Consider the following 27,329-nt stretch of genomic DNA (forward strand, 5'->3'; position numbering starts at 1 on the left):
GTTAAAAGGGAAAAAGGAAAATCAATAAGGCATTAGTGGAAAGCCATCAAAAAATTCTGTAGTGATCTGAAGCTTATTACAGCCAGTAGGTCAGGAAGTTGGATATCATTTATTTAGGGTGTTACCTTAAGACTACAGTTAAATCAACTTTATTCTGTCCATTTGACCAAGCCGTCTGCCTCAGTTATTCAGAGAATGTGTAAATTACAATAACAAGTTGCAGGTGTTTTCATATAACCTTTATTGTTATACAGTGTTTGTCCCCAATGAATTTGGGTGACATTTTATAAAAATCTAATGGGAGAGCATCTCTGCACAAGTAGCTTGAATCCAAGATCCTGTGCCAACCCAAACAATGTAGACCCACAGTACATAGCCACTTCAAATCCTCTGGTGGAGACATCTCTCTCTAAGGCCATGATGAGAGGCTCATGTAAGCAGCTCATCAGCAGCCTGTTTGCCCATATGTGCCTCACACCCCACAGTCCCCAGTGGGTCCTGGCTCTGTGCAGTGATACCATCTCATCTGCCAACATGGACCACTTGGAAAAACCCTCTTCTGGTTGGCCTATTTTGACTTCACTGACTATGTTATGATCGGATGCTGTAGCTGTCCACCAAGTAAAGTGCCCAATCAAGGCCTGGCCAGTAGAAACACAAGAAATACAGTGAATACTGAATAAGAGAGGTTAAGCAATGAATGAGATGCAGAGTCATGATGAGAACTGAAAATCAGTGGAGGCCAAAAGAGGGCAAGCACATATTGTCCAACAGTAAACACACACAGTGCATTAACAGGAATAAATCTTTACAAATTCACTTCGTCTGATAATCAAATTTATAACACAGGCAGAGATCCTTGACTCAGAGCAGTAGAAGGAGAAGCAGCAGTAGTAGTGGTGTTTGGTCAAATCACTAAGGTGTGAATCCTTGGGGTTAGTACTGATGCTAGCATATGCTGAAGGAAGCAGATAGACAGGAAAGCAGTGTCCAGTGTCATATCTGCAGTGTGTGTCTGCAGGTCCTGCGCGGCGACGGTTCACTTATCCCCCTGCCACCACACATATGTTTGGGAAACGGAACAGTTGGACGTGGCCGAGGGCTAAAATGGGTCAGAACGACACAGATGGAGAAAAAACTCCCACTGGGTCACCGTCAGATGACTAACACCCACAGAAAAAAGTGAGGGAATATGTGCATGTGTGTAAGGGAGAGATGTAGTCAAATTTTGATAGATTTTAACAGCTTGCCAGCAACATTTCTCTTGAAACAAAACTAGAAAAAATTATTAACACAACAAGTTTTGAATTTAAATTGGGTCATGCAGTGCTCGAGTAGCCGAGAGCAAACCACGAACTCTAAATAAATCAAGTCAAGAATTTCTTACGATAAACTTAGCTTTCTGTTTTTTTAACTTCTCTTCCTCTCTACTGCTTCCCTTGACTTTACTTCATGTATAAAAAGAGCCATAACTATATGATCAATAACTTCAGTCACTGCTCATGTTGTCACTTACTACTGTAACTGTGATCACAATAAACACACTGTAAGTTTGCTGCTATCAAACTTGGATAACATAACAGCTGACATTTGGGATAAATTGAAAGTTCTCTAGGTGAGGGCTTCTCCACAAGAAAAATCAATGAGAGTGCAGGAGAACCCAAACACACCTCTGGACAGATGGAGAGGAGTTGGCATTACATGCACCTCAGTGATGAAATGGAATCATCCAGACCAGTATATGGTGTATTCCATGACAAAAGTTTAAAAAAAAAAAGATAGTTCCACTGAAATAATCAAGCATTAAACAAAGCAACACTACATTATATTGTCTATCATCTTAGACTTTCCAAAACAAGATGTAACAAATTAAATCTTTGCGAGCACATCTCACATTGACGCCATTGGAAATTCACGGTCATGAGGGGAGGTAATCTTCAGAAATAAGCTGTCCTACTCAAGCAATCCATGGTGTCACAGCTAAAATGTATTCAGAGCGCGTCAGGCAAATGTCCTTGGTTGTCAAAACCTCCATTAAGAATTGAATGTGAGGAAATAATTGTTGAGTTTAAAGGTCACCCATCCATTTGTTCATTGTAAAAATGGGAGAGAAATTCCTTTCAATGTAATCCTAGGCTGCCATTTGATTTGATCTTTCAACATCATTTCCCAACACAAAGAAATTGGCCAATGCTGCCTGATGAAGACCACTGAGCCCAAAATGCATTGCCTTTCTGAATGTTATGGTACTGCCACTAATGTTTGTCTTTTGCTCACTGTACTTTTGTTGATTTGAGGCTGTAAAAAAACAAATCACTTTTTGTAAACCAAGAGAACCAGTTGTTTCTCCTTGGGCCTCTTTGAAAGCACTTGTGTTTGACGTAGATACAACACGTAGAGAATCATCACAAAGCATCCGTCATCTTTGCCTCAAATGAACCATGCCATCACATGAAGACACAAAAGTCCCTTTGTGCAGAATACAAGCCATGTTGTCAACCATGCATTAGTATGTGGGTGGCATGTGCTCTGTGAGGCAGTCATATGTTTACAGTGAATCTCTTGGATGAAAATCAAGTTTGCAGCTGCAGCTCCGGAATAATTCATTGCTCGCCTTTTTACCCGGGAGGAGCCACAGGTAGTTGATGAAGTGGCAGTGCCAAGACTCCCAACTGGCGAAGATGAAGCGCAGCTGCCAGGAGTCAGCACGGCCAGATGCCACTGCTGATGTACCATGTGTTCCAAGCAGGGCAACAGTGTGTTTGTGTGTGAGCTGGGGTGGGAGGGGAGAGAACAGAGCGGTTGCCAAGACATTCTCACATTGATGCCAACCTGACACATGCTTGGGTACTCCCCACGGTTTGTGTTACCATCTCAGCCTCTCTCACAGATCTGTGGGGGGTCCCCTCTTTCTCTTTTCCTCAGATGCAGTCCTTTGCCAAGATGGGAGTTGGCGCCTGCTTGCGGCCGTCCTGCCCATCAGTGGCGAGATCTTTTCAGGTGGTCGTTGCTGAATGGTGTGCTGGCAGCAGGCCATTGCAGGAGAATGCCAGCTTCCGCTAGATACTAGATACTCTACTGTCTAATCATGTTTTAGCCATAACCATAACAATAAATTCTTATGGTAGCCATGTCTTGTCCTCTTATCCTTGAAAAACAGACACATACGTGATGCCCGTTATTATCCTCCACTCTTCATCCATCGCTGCATGTCTCCAGTAGCTGAAAATAAGTCTCTCAATGGCTCAGATTCCAGTCCCCATATAACGCATGTTGAAAATATGGCCAACTTCCAGGAAGCAAATCCAAAAACATGGGTCGTCTGTGCCTTATTTCGTTTCATCATAGACGGCATTCAGTCATTTTTAGGTTGAATACTAAGAAAAAGCGGCAGTGCCATCTGCATCAAAAAAAAAGACAAAAGACTGTGCAAATGCCCTACAAATAAAGGATTCTCTGGAAATTAGATAGCTGCTGGGGTAGCATAGCATCCCCTTGAATAGCGTTTTCCCCACGAATGGGAACGAGTGGTCTTTGACGATACTATTCCTGAGAGTGGAGGGGAGTTCTCTGAAACAAAGGCTCCAATTTCGTTAGGAACATGCCATCCTTGTTTGCAGTGTAGGGGGTTTGGGGAGGGAAGTGAAAACTTTTTGAACGTGTGCCATGTCTGTACCATTCTCTTATCTGAGGCCCGCGACTGCCAGCTGGCGGTTGAATGTGCCCACTTGCATTGTGATGATGAAGTCAGCCAAGCTAGTTGGCACACTGAGTGGTAGGACTGGCAAAGCCAAACACAGCTCTGTGTGGGGTAGCTGCATATACGCTGCACTCTCCTTTCCCCTGTCCTGCTCTCTGGTGAGAAGCCTTTCCACTTGATTTGCAGGTCCTCAAAAATGGGGGCAGGTCTTGCCAACAACCACCCAGCTGAGTTAAGAACCACAGGATGAAAGACAACAACACAAGTCATGCTAGGAGCTCTATGTCTATGATACCATTATCTGAAACTAGCTGTCTGTGGGCCTCTTGCATGTAGTACAAAGTACTACATCAGCTCATGTGTGACATTTAAATTTAAATATATCAAAACAGAAAAAGGCTGTAATTGATCTAAAAAGACAAAATTAATTCAGCCTAAAAGCAATACAATTGAATAATTCTCTGCAGAAATGTAATCCTGATCTCATAGTATGTGCATTTGAATCGTTTCATATAGTGAAATGTGTTAAATAATTAAGTACAACATCATTAAAGTAGCAGAAAACAATGTTTTTGGACAAATAAAAACTGTATTTTTAAAGTCTCAGCCGTTACACAAGGTTCGTTGTGTACTTACGATGCAGGAACCATTCAAGTGACATTTGTTTCATGCCGGAAGATGAATGATGTTGCTCCGTCCTTCACTACAAGCGTACCGGCTTTTGTTTGAGGTAAGGTGAATATGATTTAATGGAGGTATGTGTACAGCGGACCAGGGGTATTACATAAGAAGTATTACTATTTTATTCGTTGTAGAAAGGGAATTTTTATTCTATTTATTTTATTTTGGCTGAGGTCCGGTCAGTATCGCGGTCGTCTTCAATCTGTCGCTGTCAGTTAACTATTTAAATAATGTCAAATGTCATGGTAACTTAATGGTCAGCACTAACCTGTACTGAATCCAACAACGTTAGTGGCAATAACAAAAGGCACAGATAAGTGACTCAGTTATTTTGGCAGTGAGAATCACTGTAATCCAGCGATTATGGCAGAAGTTTACAGAAGTCACTGAAAAATAAATTAAAACGTGGTTTTAAACATGTTTTGGAAACAGAATATGAAAATACTATAGAAAGTGGTGGCAATCACACAGCTATGTTTCAGACACTCTTCTATATTGCTAAAATAAACTATTGTTTTTGCTTGTTTTGTCCGACCAACAGTACAAAAACTTAAAATAGTTGATAATTAAAGGGACACTCCACCGATTTTACACATCAACTGCAGTTTAATTATCACAGACAGTATAACTCTGCCTGTGAGAACAGTATAATATAATAATGACCTCTGTGGCTCTGGAGGGAGGTTTCCAAGGTCTGACAAAATAATCCTTATGATGTCATTTCAATTTGTTCTTGAGCCTTCAAATTTTTAGCAGAAAGCCTGTGTTACAAACTGGAGGTGTGGGGTGCAATGAGTTATATTATGGAAAATGTAGGATCCGGTGTTTTGTAGGATTGATCCATACTTGTGATTAAAAGTCAGGATCTCTGCCTCTGCTGCTGCGCTTTTGACAGTCTATCTCTTGTAATCTTCCCAGCTTTTGGTACAATACTAAATCGATGCAATGCTTCTTTAATTTTTCTTTTAATCACCTAATCATTTCATTTTTTACTCTTTCTGCTTACCATGTTTAAATATAGAAGAAACAATACATTTAAGCCACATGCAGTGGGTTTATGTTAAATAGTCTTATGCTAGATGAATAAAAGTGTTTACCAATTGGTCGAATTGAATATTACAGAAGGAGTTCAGGAGGATAATTAGATTCATATGGTATTTGCCGTTAGGAGAAGATGTCAAACTTTGTGTGCTGCTTGATAAAACTAAGCCCACATGCTTTTTTTCCTGTCAACTCACAGATGTTGTCTGATATGAGCGCATGCAAGAGACTGAGGATGGAGCCATCTTGAGGTCCTAACTCTGGAGGGTCTGAACAGCTGAGTCTCAAACATGTTGTCAGAACTTGTTGCTGCTGCCTGCCACTCTCTGAAGTGGACATTGCCTCACTGGAAAGCCACTCTTCACAGAACGTATTGCCCGTCAAAACCCAGACAATGGCTACTGGGAACTGTGGTTAAAAGAAGGGCTCATAGATGGACTACAGCACCATCATTAAGGATAAACCAAAAGCCAGCGTTTGCCAGAGCTCTAGCGTTTGGAGATAAGCTTGCTATTATAGACAGCAGTGGCAGCCACAGCTATAAGCAGCTGTATTGCAGCAGCTTAGGTCTTGCAGGTAGAATCAGTACCACGCTGAACTCTGACTTTGGGGGTCTGGAAGGAAAACGAATTTCCTTCCTGTGTTCTAATGATGCTTCCTATACAGTGGCACAGTGGGCGGTTTGGATGAGTGGTGGGACAGCAGTGCCACTCTACAGAAAACACCCTCAATCTGAACTGGAGTATGTCATCTCTGACTCCCAGAGTTCGCTGCTGGTGGCAGGTCATCCCTATGCTGAAACCCTCGAGCTGCTGGCAAAGAGGCTGGGGCTGCCATGCCTGACACTGCCCCCTACTTCTAACCTGGGCACTTTAGATGGGGCAGACACCGAAGAGAAGGAGACAGCAATGACAGACTGGGCTGATCGACCAGCTATGATAATCTACACCAGTGGTACCACAGGGAGACCCAAGGGAGTTCTACATACGCACAGCAGCATCCAAGCCATGGTAAATGTTGTCTAAACCATAATTACATTGGAGACAAAGCAAATTACATTTCAAGTCCCGAAAAAGGTTTGTTCACAGCTTTGACATAGCAGAGGATGGAACAGCTGGTGGTAATGGACTTAAAAAGCTGTGGCTAATTAAAATAACGCACAGTGTAGGTTGTCTGTGAACCTGCTATTGGCACTTTGTATCTGTGAGTTTATCCTAAACCTTTATGACAGCTAAACATTACACTGTTTCAGAGTAACTAAAACAAAACAAACGTTTTTTTTTTGTTCACCAGTCTTTATGTAATCCTGTTTTAAATAATTTTTGAATTCATAAAAGTCCTGTAATATTTAAAATATTAATGTGTTTCTGTGTTAGTTAATATTAAATTTATACAAGAGGTCTTCATTAAACTTCCTTTTTTATAAATATAGTAACATCCTTTGTGTTGTACTCAACAGTGAGTTTATGGTATTGATGTTACAGCTAGACCGATAAATTGGCCAGGCCAATATAACATTAGCTTACTGCAGATATATATCGTAATGGTGTATATCTCGACTGTTAAGTAACAACAAATTGCAGTAGAGAAATGCCGAACTAGGTTTGAGGTAATTTAGAAACAGTGTCTTCATTAGAGAACCAGAGAACACTGATTTTTCAACTGTATAATGTCCCACTCAGTATGTATATTGGTCATTTATAAAATTAAAAAAAAATCTAAGGGAGCCACATCAAACTTATTTGTCTATGTCATGGGTTTATGTAAAAATAAGAATGTCAGCCAATATACTGTTACGGCAGTATTTCAAACTCTAAAATATTGTTTCAGTTGGTGCTATAATTGATCTGATACTGTGTGAACAGTTCAGATATTCTCCAAATAGAGGGGAAGATATTTGTTTGCTACTTGAATGTGACTGAGACTGGCTATAACAAATTAGTCAAAATTACACACTGTCATCAGAATATTTGGGGTGTGGGGGCTTTAAACAGCTCCTTGTTGGTGTGTTCAGGTGCTGGTAGGAAGCTCAGACATCAGTGACTTCAGAGTCACTTTTTTGATGCAAGAAATTGCAAAATGTACAGTATCTTTTTCATGCTGTCCATTTTTATCTTCTAAATCTGATTTTCTTAAAACATGGTCTTTGAATGCTATGCTTTTTCAAAACGGTCCTTTGTCATTAGTACATACCTTATTGAAATAAATGGAAACCAGTACAACTCAGGTACAGTGGTTACACAATTAATATCAAAACTTATATGGTATATTAGTTAAATGGTATAATGGTGTAAAGGATACACATCTTTGGACGTTTCACTCAATTTACCCCATGAAACACAAAGTAATATTACATAGTAAAGTATTAATACGCTGTATTTCATAGGCTAAATTATGCAAAACCCCCAGTATAGTATTTAAATACCTTCCAAGGTCTTTCTTAAAGTATTGATAGCTAACTTAAATATTCAAGTCATGATTATTTATATTGACAAAAATCACAAGTCCTTGTCTCTGACAATGGCACAGTTTTCTTTAGTTAAATCTTTCTACAGAATATTTCATGCAGTGCATGCAGAGATTATGAAGTGACTATCCAGAGCTCCACAAAGCTAAGAAATAGACACATAAAATGTATGCATGGTTGCAAGTGCAAGAAGTGTTTGGACACCCCCACACTCACATTTGAATCCCTGATAAGCATCATTCCCCGTTTGTTTCAATCGAGCTTTCTGAATAATCACTAATTTATGCCATTAAAGATCTCCTGAAGATTTTCCTCTATGTTTTTAAGCGAAATTGACCTACATGTCCAATAGTGTGGAAAATTAAATCACTCTGAAAGATGGCAGAGCTTCATTTGTCTCTGGATGGCCCAGGGAAGTGAGTGAGCGAATGATTAAGTGAGTCTGTCTGTTTTCCTGGAAGGCAACAACATCAGGTTGTCAGAATTCCTGGAAAGCTCCTCTGTCAGGTTAATGTGAATGAAGACTTGAGGCAAACTTGAAAGGAAAATAAATTTGCTGAATAACTTCCAAATTTAAGCTTGGATTTAAGATGACCATTTGATCCTCATTTTCCACTTCCACCATTTGTGATGTCTTTAATAATGTGTATATACATTATGGACACTTAATGTTTTATGCATCATTTTGAGTGTTGTAATGCCTGATAGTGTCTACACAGACAGTAATCCTGCAATGTTTCAATGCTGCAATTCAATACAGCTCTAATGTACAAATCACCTTTTAGTTGCATTAACAACTTTTCTCTCAGACCCTCAACCAAAGTTGAACAACATAAGCTGGGCATTATCGGAATTCATTCTTCCAAAAGCAGGAAATTACTAATTGAGGTGTGAATACAACAGGTTGGGAGGAAACTAAGTACAAAAAGTTAACCAAGTAAATGGCACATCACAATGCCGTCTGCAACAGTGGAAGCTTATTGAGGTGATTTATTTTGAAGACGATACGATGCTGACCCCTTCCTCTCTTTCCCTCCTCACCGTCAGGTCCAGTGTCTGGTTTCAGAGTGGGCATGGTCCAGAGACGATGTCATCCTCCACAACTTGCCGCTCCACCATGTGCATGGCATCGTTAACAAGCTGCTGTGCCCGCTCTGGGTGGGCGCCACCTGTGTCATGCTGCCTGACTTCCAGCCTCAGAAGGTGTAGACTGCACTCTTGTCTCTGTCTCTTTCTTGTTCTAACTCTTTCTCTTGGTACAGGTTATCTTACATTAACACCCCTGAACAAAAAAGGCAGTTATACAGCTGTAAGGCTCAGGAGGTGACAGAGGTGTACCTGAGGGAATTATTTCAAATTGAGACATCCTGTATGGACAAGGTGCTGCTGGGTTGAAAAAGACCTTCTGCTCTTTCCACATCAATCCCTTTTTCTATATCAGTGTTTCCCTTTCCCCTTCCACTTTTCTTCTCCCTCTTTTCTCCTTGCTTCATCTCCTCTCTCTCTCTCCTTCTATCAGTCTCTCCTACTCCTCCCTCTCTGACTGTCAAACTAAGTGTTTGGGGCTCAGTGATGAATTGCCTTGTGTGGCTTTGTATCTGACCAATGCCGAGTGACGGCAGGGGCTTAAGCAGCAGATCAATCGATGAGCTGACATTGAAGGATGATAGTGCTTGTTTGGCCCTGAGAAGGGAGGTGGAGATGGGGTGCCGTGTGTGTGTGTGTGTGTGTTTTTGTAGGTCAGGACCTCTACAGCTTAATGACAGTGAAGGTAGATGGAAAGGAAAGGTCTTTAAAGGACATATGTATATGTCAACAATGGTATTGCTGCACTGTTATAGCTATCAGTATTCAACTGTTATCCCTGACCTTGTGTACCAAACCACAAAACCGCTCTTCTCACCCTAAGAAAAAAACCTTTATACAGTACATTGATGAAGTGATCGATAGTCTGTCTTTTCTATCCCCTAAGATCTCTGAAGGGTAGCCTAGGCAGCAGAGGCCGCCATTGATTTTTTGCCTGGAGATAGTGACAAAAATGTTCAGTGCAGGAACTGTATCTACTAGATATATTGGCACAAAATTTGGTACAGACATTCATGATCCCCAGTGGATAAATCCCATTGACTTGGGTGATCCCCTGACTTTTCCTTTAGCACCACCATGAGGCAATTTTGAGTGAAATGTCTCAACGATTATCATTGACTTATTGAAATTATTGCCATGAAATTTTGGTCCTGACATCCATCCACATCAGAATTAATGGCAATTGTTTATGAATAAATACCTGCAAAACTAATGACATTCCCACCAGCCACAGCTATACTTTGTGTTTAGTGCTAATTAGCAAATGTTAGCATGATAACCCGCTAAATTAAGAAGGTGAACATGGTAAATATTATACCTGCTAAACATCAGCATGTTAGTATTGTCATTGTGACCTTGTTAGCATGCTGATGTTCACATTTAGCCCAAAGCAACGCTGTGCCAGTACAGCGGTACGCAGAGCGTAGATAGCAATGCCATTACGATACCTGAGTTTCAGTACCAGTACCAAACTATCCTTTTTTGCTACCTTACCTTGAGGAATATAAAAATGTTTTTCAAGAACACCATATTTTTTCTTTTTACCCAAATTGGCCAAGTGCATCAGTGTTACATTTTGTTTTAACACAAGCCACTGTACAAAAAAGGACTTAGCTGATCAAATAATCAGTTAACTGGACTAAAAATTTGAGCAAGCCTCAATGCCAACTTTTGATGCCTGATAATTTTCGATACTCAGCGCTACGGACACATTGACGTTCAACATCCAGTCCTTCTCAGGAAGAATTGCAGTTGTATTGAAGTCCCATGTTGAATGCAGGGCCAAGCAGCTCGCAGAGTTATTTAGGATTCAGGTCATGGCTCTGGGTTCTCACCACATCCTGTCCCCTAGGTGGAGGCCAGCTCTTTGACGGACATAAATTGCCTTCCTCTCCGCTCTAGACTGGACTTGGTGGAAGCGCTCCACTGCACTTGATAGACACCACCCAGAATAGTCAGAACACTCGGTTAATAATCCTCTGCACAAAGTTTTATTCTATATGTGTACAAGTGAACACAATTTTTAGATTAACTTGTAATAATATTGTGAGAAATGGGATAGAGATCTGATCAGTTGACAAGTCTTAATCATCTATATATTTCACTTATGTTTGTTTATTAGAGGCAGAGGAGGTGAGAGGAAAAGTTAGTAGATAATAGATTAGGTGGGTCTATGACGAGGTGAAGTGGAAGGAAGAGTTCAGGAATTGTTGGCACATTAAGAAAGATGTGGTGGCACTGTGGGTGAGAGAGATGATGGGAGAGACTGCATCTTTCTTTGTGTGAGTATATGTCTAGGTGTGTGTGTGTGTGTGTGAGAAAGAGAGGGTGAGAGAGAAAGAGACTGCAGAGGCAGCGAAGCAGGAAATTACGAAATGGAGAGAGAAGGTAAGTGAATGTGAGATGGAGAGGGAGAAAGAAAAATTAAGGGAAGATGTGGGGTCAGAGATGAAAGTAGAGAATGAAAAAGAAGCACTTGGGGAATGGAGGTAGAATGAAAGAAGAAGCCAGGATAAGAAGAGAGGGGAGGGGAGACAGCTGGGGAGGAGCGTTTGTATCCCAGGGGGGAGACGGGACTTAGAAAAGCTGTCATTCACCTTCACTTAATTCATGCTGTCGTTCCATCCTCCCATCATCTACTGCGATGTACCCAGACTGCTTGTGTGCGTGTGTATGTGTGTGTGAGAGAGAGAGGGATGAGGTGGAGTGGGTGGAGCGGGGTGTGTAATATGGCTTTGTCCTTGAACAAGTGAGTTTATGTGATATTTGAACAGTATTTTTATATGTGCATGTAGTTCACGACGTATGCTTATGTCCATTAACGTGTGTGTGTGTGTGTGTGTGTGTGTGTGTGTGTGTGTGTGTGTGTGTGTGTGTGTGTGTGTGTGTGTGTGTGTGTTTAAAGCAGCATGTTTGATGCAGTGGAGGGCACGCGTGGCTCCTTTTGTAACAGTCAAAAAACACATTTGTCAAGAGCAGCCGTAAAGAAGGCCTTTTAAATGGCCAACGTGCCAGCTCTGCCTTACAGCAGTCTGCTGTTTTCCTCCCCCTGACCTTTACAAATCTTGACTTTTTTCTTGTCTTTCTTGGCATTGTCTTGACAGGTTTAATATGAACCTTACTCTGCCATTTACATCAAATAAAAGAAAAAAATGGCACTTGCACATTCATTAATGGAATGAATCTGGATTCATTAATGGAATGAATCTGAATGAACCACAGCTGGAAAAAACATCAAAAACATTAATTGAATGGTTGATTAAAATAATATTAACGTGTAATACTGACTACAGTTTGACATGTTTTTGTCCCTGCTCAGCTTTGAGAGATTTGATGAAGCATCGAATCAAATCACTGTTGTGTGAAACCGTTAAGTTTCATACAACAGTGAAACTTAACGGTTGTATGAACATCCAAATAATTAAGTTTGTGTGGCCCCATCCATTAGATAAACTACTTTCATTTTTGCCTTTCCTTATCTCCCTCTCCCTTCCTCCCTCTTCAGTTATATGTTGTGCTTATCTATCTTTGTCTGTCTCCCAGGTGTGGGAGATGCTGTTGAGCTCCAAGGCTCCCCTGGTTAATGTGTTCATGGCTGTGCCAACTATCTACTCTAAGCTCATCCAGTACTATGATCAGCACTTCACACAGCCTCATGTCAAGGACTTTGTCAAAGCAGTCTGCAAAGAGAGGATCAGGTACTGGCTGTGGCATCAGTGACAGACAGCTTACTCGTGGATACATGTATGTGTCTGTATATACAGACTGGTGACAAATTAAGGAAAAAAAAACATTTTTTAAATAAGGGGAAACATAACAAAGTTGCTTCCTTACAGGGTACAAATGTCATTAAATGGTAATGTGTATGAACATGATGTGAATCATACAATATGTTCCTCGCAGTCATCGGATCTGAACCTAATTGAACATAAATGGGAGATTTTGGACCAAATTGTCAGACGGAGCTCTCCACCGCCATCATCACAACATTGAATAAGGGAATATCTTTTGGAAGAATGGTGTTTTAGAGACTTGTAGAATCAAGGAGCAATGAAGCTGGTCCACAGGCTCGTGTTGGCCAAACATCTTACAAGGACACTTTATGTTGTTTTTTCCTTTTAATTTGTCACCTATCTGTATATGTGTGCATACATATCAGAATAGCAATTAACTGTTGTTCACAGGGGGCATTTTATTGCCCCTTGATTTTGATTTTGGTGTAATCTGTCCTTTTTCAGTATAATAACACATTACATTGATGCACCTCTTTTACTCAAATATGTTTTACATTATAAGATGTTATGTGTCATCAAAGTTTTGTGTAATTTCTGCAGTTTTCTGATTTGTTGGCTGTGTGGTGCCAATATTTTCTAATGCTTCATGGTTTTTCATCAAAATATGCAGAAATGTTTTACCTGGAATACTGTGGACAAAATCCCCTACTCTTACTAATCAACCAGCATACCCAGCAGCACATATGTGAATGTCTGATAACGCAACAAATGATGTGAACTGTGGATGTACAAAAACAGTCTTCCTAATTATCTGAAACATGTTTTACCCCTTTTTTCGAATTTCACTGGCATTTCATAAACTTTCAAGGCCAACATTACCCTTTTAATATCCAGTCCTCATAGACTTTAAATTGACATATTTGACAAAGTTTTTATGGTATGGTATAACCTAGGAATGTGTTATTTGAATCCTGGAGTGTTTTCCTCACGTCCGGTCCTCTCCCTCCAGAGTGATGGTTTCGGGCTCGGCTGCTCTTCCTCTTCCCACTCTGCAGCGCTGGGAGGAGATTACAGGACACACACTGCTGGAACGCTACGGCATGACCGAGATCGGCATGGCACTGTCCAACCCTCTCAAGGGCCAACGCATCCCAGGTATACAAGTTTGACTGACTGGATACACCCACACACACTTGTACTTGTACCCAGTATGGAAAAAACACTTATAGGGGGAAACAAGTAGTAAGATAAAAGTAAACTAAGGTCAGCCTCAGACCAGCTATGATTCAGAGTTGTTTATTAAACTCCTTCACTCTGGGGGATAATGTCATGCAACCTCAGATGTCAAAACATGAACAGCACTAAGACAGCTGAAAATGCAGGTCTTGGTCTTCTTCCAAGCAAACTGTGGTGAGGTTACAAGCCAACGGCTGGATCAACGGCAGGAAATGAAGCCACAACACAACGTTTTTTTAAAGACAGGTTTGACATCTGATAATCAGCAGTTACTCAAGCTTGAAAACCCTTTCATAACAAAACAAACCAAGGGAAACATTTCCTCATGTGCTGTTAACTGGTAAGAAAGGTAAATTACAGGAAAGAATGCAGGTATTGTGTCAGTCCATCATACCAGGTTACCAAACTCAGTCTAAAAACAGGCCAAGTGTGTGACTGTCTTTTGTTGGCAAACGCTGGGATAAGACTTTCTAATGATAAAAATGCAGTAACATCAGTGTGCCGGTTTAGGTGGGTTGCTCTTCAGAGACATTATCATTACTGTGTCAGTCAAACTGAACATAGTTTCACTGACCGTGAAAGTTTGGATTTCTCAGCAGGAGGTGTACAAAAGTAGTTAAAAAGTGCAATATTGTATCTACACTGCAGCATTATCGCCCAGGTTTACAAATGAGATGCCACTGCAGTAATGACAGCTTGTTAAATTCAGCCAACTTTCCCAGATTATTCTGCACTTTTTACCAAAGAAACCAAACTGGTTGGTTTGACCACACACTTAGTAACTTTCCTCTTTATCACATATCTCTCAAATATCTCTGATATTGTTCTACCTCCCTCACCAGTTTGATTCAGTACTTCGGCTTCATGTGTTGAGTTTTGATCGTAGGCAGTTTTCTCTAGTGTGATGTCAGGTTAAACCCCATGATCCCAACTACACCTCCCTCACACATGCAGAAACAAAGGCAAGGTCTGGAAATGAGGTCAGACTGATGGTGGTTGCTTTCTTCTCCTGTCTTCTCCTGCCCACCCCCCCTTTCTCCCCACCTTTTCCTTCCCTCCCTACTCCCCAGCCAACTCTTCTTCTTTACAGGTAAAGCTAATTAGCTTGCAAGTGGATTGGGTAATCCTCTGTCTGCTGTTTTGTTGGGGGTATTGTTTTGTTTGTTTGTTTGTCAAGTAATGTTTGGCATAGCAGGCTGCATTTGATTCCTCTCTGGTGATTATTAAGAATGTCTTCAAGAGGTCTGTGTTTCTATTGATGTTTCCACTGCAGCACAGAGACGTTTGTGGAAGATGCGTGTGTGTTTGCGTGCATGTGTGTATGCAGGCATGAGCCTGTGCTTGTTTGAGTCAGTGTGTTCCTTTCTTTTCTTGAAGTAGGTTAAAATGGATCAATAGTAACCATAGGAAACACACTCAGAAGAGTAGTGGCGTGAAGTCCCCCTCTCTCTCCCTCTCTTACACACACTCACTTTCTTTTCTTTCTGTCCTCCACCACCTAACTAGCAGAAAACTCAGCTCTTAATAAACATATTGACAGCAGTTGTATTAATCATTTTCTACTTTATTTAGGGCATCTAATTGGCCTGATTTTGTTGTATAGTTTTCCGTTTTGGAGCATTCCAGATTAACAGTGTGGCTTTCTAGGTCATATTGCCCTTGTTGAGATGTAAATATGTGAGATTAGTTCAACCTAGTTCTTCCAAACTTGTTATTATCTCATGCTGCTGCCCCTTTCATCTCTTTGATTCTTTTTCTTCCTAGTCTTTTTACTAACATCGAGAACAGACACAGCATCACACCTTCCTCCTGATGTCATCCTGACAAAGCTTTATGTCATTTGATGCCCAGAATTAAATAGTCTTTCATTAACTTCTTGGAAGAATAACTGTAGAACAATCCTATCTGGACCTTTCTCATACCTTCTCCACTCCACACAGACCTTTTCCCACCCATCATGTAGTATTTATAACCTCCCTTTACTCTTCAATATGGCACTCAGTCTTGTTGAATCATCAAGACCAGAATGCTACAAGTTTCCAAAATTTCTAAAGCTCCTGACGTGTGAGGGGGAAAAATGATGACAGAGGAGGGCATAGAAGAGGAAGAGAGATTCCCTGACTGAACCGTAAATGGATTGTGGAGACTTTGTCATTGAGGGAGACAAGTCTGTTTTTGTCATTCTGTACATGGCAGTTTTTTTCTGGACAGGGTGAAGAACTCAAAGAAGATTACTTGGTCTATACCTCTTCAGCCTCAATCAGAGGAAAAGAGGACGGGAGGCTGAGAGATTGATCTTTTTTGTTTGGGTTTTGTAATTTCTTATTTACCGGGTTTGTTCTAAAGGATAATTCATCATCATTCCGATCACTAATAACATTATACTCACCATGTTAATTTCTGAGATCTGGGAATGTGGCAATTTCTGTCTGACGGGGCAAAAACACAAGATGTCAGATGATTTGACAGGACTTCAACCAAACATATTTGGAAAAGAAAACAAGACAAATTATTACCCAAATTTGCTGTTTATCACCAGCATTTCAGGTGCACTTAGTTTCAGTTTTACCTCCAAACAGGGTAGTTTAGATAATCTGGCTAAACTGTTTGCTTGTTTACAACTTGTCTGATTGTCTTACCACTCGTTTCATTCTCCATCAGACATTGCAATATCACCGTGTTCCCAGATCTCATCAATTATTTGATGAGTAATAAAAATGAGACACAACTTAAACCAGAATGATCATTTAAAGAAATATAGCTTTGAAGTAACTTACATCAGCATTGATCTAAAAGACTGCCTCTTTTACTCAGGTAACCCATATTTGGAGATGTGGAGTGGGTGTAACTGTCGGATTTTTAGTTTCGGAAAGTCACAGAAATGGTAGGATGCAGCGGTAAGGGGGTCCAAAGCTATTCATATGTCCAATGCAGCGATCATTATAACTTGGCTAGATTCAGCTTGTCTAACCTTCCGATTCAAGCTTGTTTGCTATCCTGTTTGTCCACTGACAAACAGTCTAGTTACTTTTGGTCACTCAGTTGGTATTCCCTGCTGGACTGAGTGCAAGTGATGGAGGGTGTGTGATAGACACTGACAATCAGGACTGGAGTGGATTAAATCAATATGAAGTGAGAGAATCACTCTTTAATCAGGACCTGACCTGCTCTTTATTGGGAGAGCAGTGGTCTGTGAAATGGCATAATAGCCTTAAGGCAGGCATGCACACACACACACACACACACACACACACACACACACACAAAAGACCACTGAGACCTTCCCTGCGCATCCTCTGTGCACTCTATAATTACTTAACTCAGGAGGTCACACTTGCACACACACAAAGATGGAGACTGCAGGTGATGTCAGTACATGTGGGAATTTTCAATTTGTAACCCCTTTTATTTTTTTACACATTCCTTATTAATAGTTTCACTTAAACATTACTGCAGCTCACAGTTACAGTGAGCAGTAACAGTCACTGCAATTTTGACACTAAGTTCTTATTGTATTTCATAATTTGTCAGCTCAGTTATAACATTTTTATGCAACTGTGCTGCAATAAAACGCCTTGTCAAGCACCCAGCAGTAGTTAGGACTGAAGGACTGAATTCTACTGTGCAGTCAGTACTTTTTTCTTTTTTTTTTTTTCAGAAGCAGCAAAATGGTGCAAAAATAGAGTTATTTAAACTGATGGTTATGCAGGTGCATGGAGTATTATTAGCATTGTGTGTGTCAGAGGAGGAGGGTGACATTGTGAATTTTGGGTTGACTTAATGCCGTGGATGCTGCAGTTCAGTGTCATTTTGAGAAGACTGTCAATACTCTTGATAGATCGCAATGTCCCGGAGTGTATTCTGGGCCTGGTATCTTATCTTAAGAGTCTAAGACAAATGTCCAAAAGCAAAATCAAGTAAACTCCAAATAAGAGATTATTTGGAGTTTACTTGATTTTGGAGAAAACAGCTACATCAGGCATTGCCCCAGAAATCCCCATTACTGTCCAAGTAAGCTGACTGGTGACTGAGACGAATGGCTTTCAGTTTAGTGTTTTACAAGCTCAGCAAACCATTTAGTCACCAGTCATGCCCTGCAGACGGAGGTTACTGCCATCTTGGCAGAGTAAACTCCCACTGTGGTAGAAATCTTGCACTAAAGGTTGATGACGATCACTCCATTGGTTATTGCCCATATAAGTGTTCAACTTCTTTTAAAAGGGACAAAAACCATCCCATCTTGATTTCAATTGACTATGTTCCCTTTGTACTCATGTGTTTTTTGTATGTGTGTTTCTGCTTAATATGTTGACAGGCGCTGTAGGGTTGCCGCTTCCTAGTGTGGAAGTTCGGATTGTTATGAATAACACAACCAACACCACAATTGTGGAGGGAAACCACAGAGAGACTCAGGTAATCAATGAATGTATAAGTTATAAGCTGATTTTTCTACAGACAGTGGATTAAAAACAGAAGTATGTCAAGAAGTAGTGTGATTGATTTTGAATTTCATACCCCAAACTATACTGTACAAGCCAGGATACAGAAAGAACTAAATATAACATATGGGCTAGTCTCGTTTTCTTCTGTATTTAGTACCCATGGAAATGTGGTATTTTGCCTTCATAACTCTGCATGCAGGTTAGATGCTTGCTGTTGTTGGTTACTACATCACTTGGCATCAAGTGGCTAGTCATTTAAGCAGTATTCTGGCTAATTTAAACTGCACTCAACTCTTTTAAACTGTCTACTTCATCGATCCTGGTCTCTTCCTTTCTCTTCCAGGTTCGTCCAGGTCTGGAGGGGAAAGAAGGGGAGCTCCTAGTTCGAGGTCCGTCTGTCTTTAAGGAGTACTGGAACAAACCTCGAGAGACCAGAGAGTCTTTTAGTGATGACGGCTGGTTCAAAACAGGTACCAAACGCTCCTCTCCTCTCTTTTCTCTTGACTCACACTTCAGCACTGTACATGCACGCACACAGTCACACTCATTCCCTGGGAAAGAGTGAATTCTGCCACTAATTGCATCTACATGAGTTGTACTGTCAGAGGGATTCACAGGAGGGGGAAATATGTCAAAAGATTTATTCATCTCTGCTGCAGACTGCACTTTCAGGGCTTGATTTTAAACACTTAAAAACCAGGAGTCCTGTCCAGGAAGCACACACACACACACACACACTCACTCATGATGTGTGTACTGTATGTGTGTGCACATTTTGGGGGACTATGAGGGAGTGATAAATGGACTATGTGTGTTTTTGGTGCTGCAAGGCATTTTTCCTCCTAAGTGGTTGTGACTGCTCTGGGTCTTGAGAAACGAAGTATTGCTCTCTCGCTCTTCCTCTCCCTCTCCCTCTCCCTCTCTCTCTTTCTTTAGTGTGTGTGTGTGTGTGTGGCAGCACACAGGGAAGCTGTCATCAGAAGCTCTCTCTCCCTGCAGCCCAGCAATTGTCTTTCTGCCCCCCCAGAGGAGCTCTGCTTTACTGCAAAGCCCACGGGAGACAGGCGTTAGGTTGGCTTTGGGGGGAGTGAGGGGAGACTTGGGAGCGCAGGAGGGAGAGCAGAAGCAATTGGAGCTTTTAATTGTCATGTAGACAACAGGAGTTAAGAGCCAGAAGCAAAAGAGTGAGGAAAGAGCTGGAAGTATTGAGCTTGGAGATGTGGTGGTAGAGGAGTTAGAAAGAGTCGGCTACAAAGGGTGGCATGTAAGGCCCAGAGAGAGTGGGGATGGACAAGGTAGGGATGGGGAGCTGGTGGTGGTGGAGGGGGAGGAGGGGGTGAAAAGAAGCAAGGAAAGAGTGAGTGATGGAGAGTGAAGCAGGGCAAGGCAGTGGGAGAGCAGGGCAGAGTGTGTTTAATTGGCTTTGCAGGCTGGAAGGACAGAGATTCAGAGCACAGCACGCCGCTGTCACACTCCATTACAGCCACTGGCCACATAATGAGAGCCCGCGCAATCAGCTCCCCACAGACCAGTCCCTCAAGCCACACACACACACACACACTCACACAAACAGTGGACTACTCTATAGGAAGCTATCAAACACGTTCCTTGCCCACCCACCTGCCTGTGTTCCCTGATGCCAACTTAAACACACACACACACACACACACACACACATATATAAAGTTGTGAAGTGGGAGGAGTTTTTTGTGTATCCAGGTTTCCAGAAGAAAAAGTTGTGTTTATTTTTTACCTAGACAATGTCAGGTGGCGGTTAAAGCACTTTCAAAGCTCAACTCTTATGGTTGAATCAGCGGTTCAAATGATGAGCAACTGAGTTAGAAAATATCTGGTTCTTTGACTGAAAACTCAAAGGTTTATAAAGGGGAACTCCACCGATTGGACACATCAAAATCTGTTTATAGGTCTTCGTTAGAACTACTGCATGTGTGAAAAAGTTTTATAAAGCCTTTTGTGGCTCCAGTGGGAGCTGCATGAAATCTGATAAATTGCCTCAGGAAATATCACTTGAGTCAGCGTCGGTTGGGTCTGAAGACAAGTTTGAAAATGACTGCTACTGTGGTCGAGTTGCATTGTCGGTAATGTTTTCACAAGGAAGAAGAATGCATGGAATAAAAAATACGATATCTCTTGTTCTGCTGCATCAATCCTTTTTTTAACTGTCCGTAGTGAGTCCAACTAAATCGGTGGAGTCCTCTTTTAAGAAATCAATTAAGTCTCAAAGATCATTTCGGTAAGAAACACTCAATCCCTGATCTTAAAATTCTGTTCCATGCGTAGTTAACTGATGACAATATATTCAGCTCTTTAAAAAAAGTAGTTTTAAAGGGGGAACATTTTTGAGGAATCTTGTCATTACTGTGAGGTTTCCAAGCAACCAGCAGAGACTGCAGGATGTAACTGTTTCCGGAGCGAAATAGTTTGAGCATGTAACTCACAATAAAACCACAACTTTTTTTTACATTTTGGTTTGTCCTGTAGCCAGAGGAAACTTCTTGGACAGACATCTGATTTCCCTGTGCAGGCCCCTTATTTATTTATTTATTTTATTAAGCAGGCATTAATCATTAAAAATGGTAATGAATATATTGTCTATATTTACATTTTATGTCATATATTTAATTTTATATATATCATTGGATTGAATTCAGGGAGGAATAGATGAAGAACGTTTGTAAGAGGCTCTAACATCATCATCCTTCAAGCAAGATTCACAATATCTTTTCAATGTGATGTGATTTTGTTAATTTATGCATGTAGTGCATTTGTAATTTAGCCAATAAAACCACAGCATTACAATTAGACTTCATGACACTTTTGTGCATAATTCCTTTGTAAATCACATCTTGACAGAAACATATGCCGTTTTGTCAGCAAAACAATATGACAGTATGAAAACATTGTAGGTAAAAAAATGTTGGCTACTTTAGTCATCAGTGTAACTACACTTTAAAGTAGTGGTAGGGGAGAGTGTAGCCAGACAACACAGGATGGTAGTGTGTAAAATGTCTCTGGTGGTGAGGAAGATGAAGAGGACAAAGGCAGAGCAGAGGACGAAGTGGTGGAAGTTGAAAAAGGAAGAATGTCGTGTAGTTTTCAGGGAGGAGCTGAGACAGACTCTGGGTGGTCAGGAAGTGCTTCCAGATGACTGGACCACTACAGCTACTGTGATCAGGGAGACAGGTAGGAGGGTACTCTGTGTGTCATCTGGAAAGAGGAAAGTGGACAAGGAGACTTGGTGGTGGAACGAGGAAGTTCAGGAGTGTATACAGAAAAAGAGGTTAGCTAAGAAGAAGTGGGACACTGAGAGGACTGAAGAGAGTAGACAGGAGTACAGGGAGATGCAGCGTAAGGTGAAGGTGGAGGTGGCAAAGGCAAAACAGAGCATATGAGGACTTGTATGCTAGGTTGGACACTAAAGAGGGAGAGGTGGATTTGTACAGGTTGGCCAGACAAAGAGATAGAGATGGGAAGGATGTGCAGTAGGTTAGGGTGATTAAAGATAAGGATGGAAATGTATTGACAGGTGCCAGGAGTGTGATGGAAAGATGGAGGGAGTACTTTGAAAAGTTGATGAATGAGGAAAACGAAAGGGAACGAAGAGTAGAAGAGGTGACTGGTGTGGAGCAGGAAGTAGCAAAGATTAGCAAGAGTGAAGTGAGGAGGACGTTGAAGAGGATGAAGAGTGGTAAGGCAGTTGGTCCTGATGACATACCTGTGGAGGTATAAAAGTGTCTAGGAGAGGTGGCAGTAGAGTTTCTGTTTGTTTAACAAGATCTTGGAGAGTGAGAGGATGCCCGAGGAATGGAGGAGAAGTGTACTGGTGACAATTTTTAAGAATAAGGGAGATGTGCAGAGCTGTGGCAACTACAGAGGAATAAAGCTGATGAGGTTAGACAGGAATCTCCATGGACTATGATGTTTGCGGATGACATTGTGATTTGTAGTGAGAGCAGGTGGAGGAGGTGGAGGAAAATCTAGAGAGATGGAGGTCTGCTCTGGAAAACAGAGGAATGAAGCTTAGCCGAAGTAAGACAGAATACATGTGCGTCAATGAGAGGGACCCAGGTGGAACGGTGAGGTTACAGGGAGCAGAGGTGAAGAAGGTGCAGGACTTTAAGTATTTAGGGTCAACGGTTCAGAGCAATGGAGACTGTGGAAAAGAGGTGAAGAGGCGAGTGCAAGCAGGTTGGAACGGGTGGAGAAAAGTGTCAGGTGTGTTGTGTGATAAAAGAGTATCAGCAAGAATGAAAGGAAAGGTGTTCAAGATGGTGGTGAGACCAGCGATGTTGTACAGCTTAGAGACAGTGGCACTGAAGAAAAGACAAGAGGCAGAGCTGGAGGTAGCAGAGCTTAAGATGTTGAGGTTCTCTTTGGGCGTGACAAGGATGGAAAGGATCAGGAATGAGTACATCGGAGGGATAGCTCATGTTAGATGTTTTGGAGATAAAGTCAGAGAGGCCAGATTGAGGTGGTTTAGAGGAGAGACTGTGAATATATTGGTAGAAGGATGCTGAGGTTGGAGCTGCCAGGCAGGAGGTCTAGAGGAAGACCAAAGAGGAGATTTATGGATGTAGTGAGAGAGGACATGAAGTTTATTGGTGTGAGTGAAGAGGATGCAGAGGACAGGGTTAGATGGAGGCACATGATTCGCTGTGGCGACCCCTGAAAGGTAACAGCCGAAAGGAAAAGAAGAAGAAAGAAGAAGATAACTACACTGACAGGACAGAGTCGTCACTAATGAAAAAGCCACCTTTTTAAAGTGCCACTGTTGGTTGAAAGCTGCATTTGAACTATATTTTGCTCATGCTGAGAGGCTGTCTGAATCCAGTTCAAACCCTCTGCCACAACCGATCAATTGGCCCACAGACAAATACTACAGGACACTATACAAAATATTCTAGGAAACCATCTGGGAAGCTCGCAATAATTAAAAAGATAGCGCGGGTGACAGGACCCAGGAGAGGTGGGGTGTAACGTGACAGAAAAACAAAAACAATACACATAATATACAGTACTTCACCCACCTGAGGGTGGGGGGTTGCTGCAGCACCCTCAGGACCTCTCCCACTCAGTGGCTGTGTCTGAAGGCGACGTGTCTGTGTGGAATCTCCTCAGAAACTGCTGCGTCGTGGCGCATCAATCAATAGAGTTCAGTGAAAACGTTCCTCAATACTCACAATGAATTTTCACACATTGCAATTGTTAATCAGTCTCATTTTTTTCTTTTTACTTGATAATTCATTTTGTGTGTCTTTGTTGTAAAACATTAAGAATTTTACAGTAACCAGCAGCTGATCCCATTCACAACTTTACACTCACAATGAGACACATACTGTACTGTTGATTTATAGATAGGCATGTGCTCATGTGGACAGTAAACTCCCACACAAGTTACTCTTGTCCACACACAAGCCATGTCCACACAAACCCTCTCGGTATGGATATCTGGGGCCCCCCGCCCCAGAGTGTTGGATGGAGACTTCTTGCACTTAACCCTGTCCTTAGCTTCCTACTGCCCCTTTTACACTCTTACTCTTTTTACCTTCACACCTGCTCCCTGTTTTACACTCTACCTTCCTCTCTAACACTCTTTCTCATCCTCACACTCCATCTCTGACTTGCTAACTCTTGGCTGATCTCTTGTCACCTTCCTACGGAGTGTTCTGTATCTCACTTTTTCTACATTCTCCAGGATTTGACCTTCAGGTCAGGGAAGAAAAATGAAAGTTGTTCATCACTAGACTGCTTTTCAGGGATCTGACTAAGATGTACTTTTTTTGGACTCGTCAAAATGTATGAGTTAGCTTTTACAATGAATTGCAAATGTTTGACCTAATAAAATGATGATCTTCAGGCTGAAACCTTCCATCAATCTGCCAGTTGTAGTGAAGGAGGCAGGATTTATATGCAGCCTGAAAAACAGTAAGGTTTATATTTCATTACAAACATTGTTAGAAAAAAGTTCAAAATGGGCTAATAATGTAAAGAATCATACAATTAATTATGTTGTAATCAATTAATGGTCCTGGTTGGATTCCATGAATGGTTCCTTATGTATGATTTTCTGACCCATAGCACAAAATAACCAAAAGAGTTTAAAATTTAGTTTTTTGGTCCATACTGTAGAAGGAAAAAATAGACAGTTGTATATATTTCTGTTGGATAACTGGTTAGCAAGCTTAATTTCATTGTTGCAGTTGTGAAAATGTGAACTTACTGTTTCTGTCAGTTACAGGCTTCCCTCAGCTAAGACCTGTCAATAGAAGTCAAAAGGCATAGGTTAAAATGTTGTTCTCTATCGTTTGTAATTATGACACAACCTTACTGATAGCCTCACTTTTTAAAACCAAGATTTCTGCAGCATATTATACGTTTTATTTATATATATATGTGTGTATATATATGTGTATATTTATATATATATACATATAGTTCAATGCTGCAATCTTTCAGACCTTATCTTCAGTGAGATAATAGTCAAGTTTCCATTCAAATGCAGCGCACATTTGAACAGAATTTCCAGAAAATCGGCAAACGAAAATGCTTATTAATGTGTATTTCCATCCTGTACTGTTATGCAAATACTAGGAGTTGGGTGCATCGAGATAAATATTTAGTGGCGCTAATTCTCTAGTCAGGTACCATTGAACCATTGCAGAAGAAGAGGGTGTATCGAGATGACTTAATTAAAATAGTGCCAGTCAAACCTCAAACAAAAACAATATGGAAATGTGATGGAAATATGGCATTTATGTTTGTTATATGTATTCATTTGAGGGAGGTTACTGTCTCTGTGGAATAGAAGCTTCAGTGGACGTTTAAGTCACATGATTCACATATATAATGAGTTATTCACAAAGTCCGTTTCTATTGTACTTCGTCACATTTTCTGTCATTTCTAATACGTCAATTTTCCCACCTCAGCCAAGCATATACATTTTTTCGAGATATTTTGACTTTTTTTCAAATTTCCGCCGTTTCCACTCAGATTGTTTTATGCGTAAATTGTGGATAACATAAATGTGGATAAAAACAGGTGGATAGAAATGCACATACCATTGCATAAAGTCCCTCCCTGTTATCCTAAGCTAGATTAAATAAAGCACTTCAGGCTATGACATTCATAACCTAAAAACTGCATTTTGTGATCAGCCAGCAGAACTGCATTGAGCTGATTTTTTTTTTAAAAAGAACTTTAAAATCCATTGCACTTAAAAATGTCTTAAAAACAATTCTGTTTGCACTGTGTGGCTGACACTGAGTGGAGGATGAAGTCTGAGAAGAAAATAAAGCTAAGAGGGGAGACTGACAGGACAATAGGAAGAGGAGGCGAAGGAGAGATAGCCAAAGAAAAGTGGAGTGTAGAAGAGTATGAGTTTAGATCAATAAGTTCTCAGCTGGCGAGAGGTGTCTTCTCTAGTGCGAGCGGGTGCTGCGTAGCATGACTGGCAGCTCTATAGGGAAGCTGTCACCTTCTCCTGAGTGCTCTCTCTTTCCACTCATCTTCACAAACATCTCTGAGCACATTGATCGCCTCTCGCCTTTTTTAACCCTCTTTTTGTGCTTGTTCTACAGTACAGTCCGTCTGCTGTCCAGAGCTACAGTATGAGTTCAGCTCAAGTTGACAAGACTGCAAAGGCTTTTGTTGTTGGATTTGATGTACACATGTAAATACAGCAAGTCGGGGGCAACAAATGTGAGAAAAGAGCGAGAGATAAAGTAAAAATGATGCAGTAGATTTGGGTTTAGTCGGTGCCTATAAACTAAGAGAGCCTAGTACTGCTCCTGGAATGGATTATGATGTTCTGAAATAAACCATAAATAAATGCATGAATACATAAATTAGTAAGGACTTGTGGGAAGAGAGGGAAGCTTGGGCATTAGCGATTTTTCAAATTTTGCATTTCAGTAATGAATAATGGAGGCTTCGTTGTAGCAGGCAGTGTGGAGGAAGCTGTGTTTGGGGGTTGACTATTAACAGGCCTTATCTGATGTTTAATTATTTAATTAATTAACTTGAAGAGACTCAGGCTCAGGGGCAGAAAAGTTAACAAGGGGGTTAAATCTTTACCTCAGTTTCACACTGTTAATGGCTCTTTATATAGAACTGATATATGTGAGACAACTGAATCCTGTAAGAATTACAAAATTAGCAATAAATGTGGCAAAAAAAAAAATTCAAATAAATTGAAATTTTGTTGTTGCAACTAAAACCATTTCCACACGTATTTTAGGATGCACCTGACAGGCTTATATTGCAGCTTATATTATGAACATACTGTATGTTGCTGCAGAGGTTTGTTTTTAGGTATTTCTGTCTCAGACGTTATTTCCAGAGTTTCATTTGAGTGACACACACACACACACACACTCAATAGAGAGTGTGTGTGTGTGTGTGCGCGTGTGTGTGCGTGTGTGCATGTGTGCGTGTGTGTGTGTGCGTGTGTGTGTGTGTGTGTGCATGCGCCCTCTTGTTAAAGCATGTGTGTTTGTCTGTGTCTGCTAGTGTGCTATTGAGAGAGATGTAACCCCAGCTGTAAAGGTGAGCTTCAGGTCTGCGGGGTAAATTCTCTCCACAGACAGAAGTGTGGCTCATATCCTGCAGAGCCATCACTAGTCATTTGTGCATCGCTCTTTTGCTCCCAGCTGCGCTCTCCTCTTCCCTGCCTACATCCCTCTCTGTGTTCCCAATGTCATATTTCACCCCAAGTCACATTGTGTCCTCTTAACTCCAATGTCAGACCTCCCTGTGTGATTCACCAACACCCCACCCTCCCAGCACTTTGTTCATGCTAGCCATCCCTATAACATTTACAGCCAAGGTGTCAATGCACAGTGGTCCTGGTTTTATTAACACTAGTTGCAGGTGAATGTAGTTAAACACTGCTATATGTGAGCAACTAAACTCAAGGAGTTTT

General features: G+C 41.1%; 1 protein-coding gene and 1 long non-coding RNA gene across 5 annotated transcripts in view; one reads left to right on the forward strand and one right to left on the reverse strand.

Moving 5' to 3' along the window:
• Positions 1-222: 222 nt before the first annotated feature.
• On the reverse strand, positions 223-4,390 carry LOC122880729. Its single transcript, XR_006379018.1, has 2 exons — positions 4,337-4,390; positions 223-3,927 (listed from the first exon to the last, which is right to left on the reverse strand). It is a non-coding gene; the product is annotated as an uncharacterized LOC122880729 (long non-coding RNA).
• Positions 4,331-27,329, forward strand: part of acsf3 (acyl-CoA synthetase family member 3) — a 34,865-nt gene continuing 11,866 nt past the window's right edge. The window contains exons 1-8 of one of the 4 annotated variants that reach the window (XM_044205904.1): positions 4,331-4,430; positions 5,622-6,432; positions 8,937-9,092; positions 12,519-12,673; positions 13,719-13,864; positions 18,261-18,358; positions 18,731-18,857; positions 21,060-21,088. In XM_044205904.1, coding sequence (XP_044061839.1) covers positions 5,713-6,432; positions 8,937-9,092; positions 12,519-12,673; positions 13,719-13,864; positions 18,261-18,358; positions 18,731-18,857; positions 21,060-21,073 — 1,416 coding nt within the window. In that variant the 5' untranslated portion in view covers positions 4,331-4,430; positions 5,622-5,712 and the 3' untranslated portion in view covers positions 21,074-21,088. Of the gene's footprint in view, positions 4,456-4,569; positions 4,592-5,621; positions 6,433-8,936; positions 9,093-12,518; positions 12,674-13,718; positions 13,865-18,260; positions 18,359-18,730; positions 18,858-21,059; positions 21,089-27,329 lie in introns of those variants that run through there. The other 3 variants (XM_044205886.1, XM_044205910.1, XM_044205896.1) reach the window with 3 other exon arrangements.

Source organism: Siniperca chuatsi, linkage group LG1 (genome assembly GCF_020085105.1).
Source record: "Siniperca chuatsi isolate FFG_IHB_CAS linkage group LG1, ASM2008510v1, whole genome shotgun sequence".
Lineage (NCBI taxonomy): Eukaryota > Metazoa > Chordata > Actinopteri > Centrarchiformes > Sinipercidae > Siniperca > Siniperca chuatsi.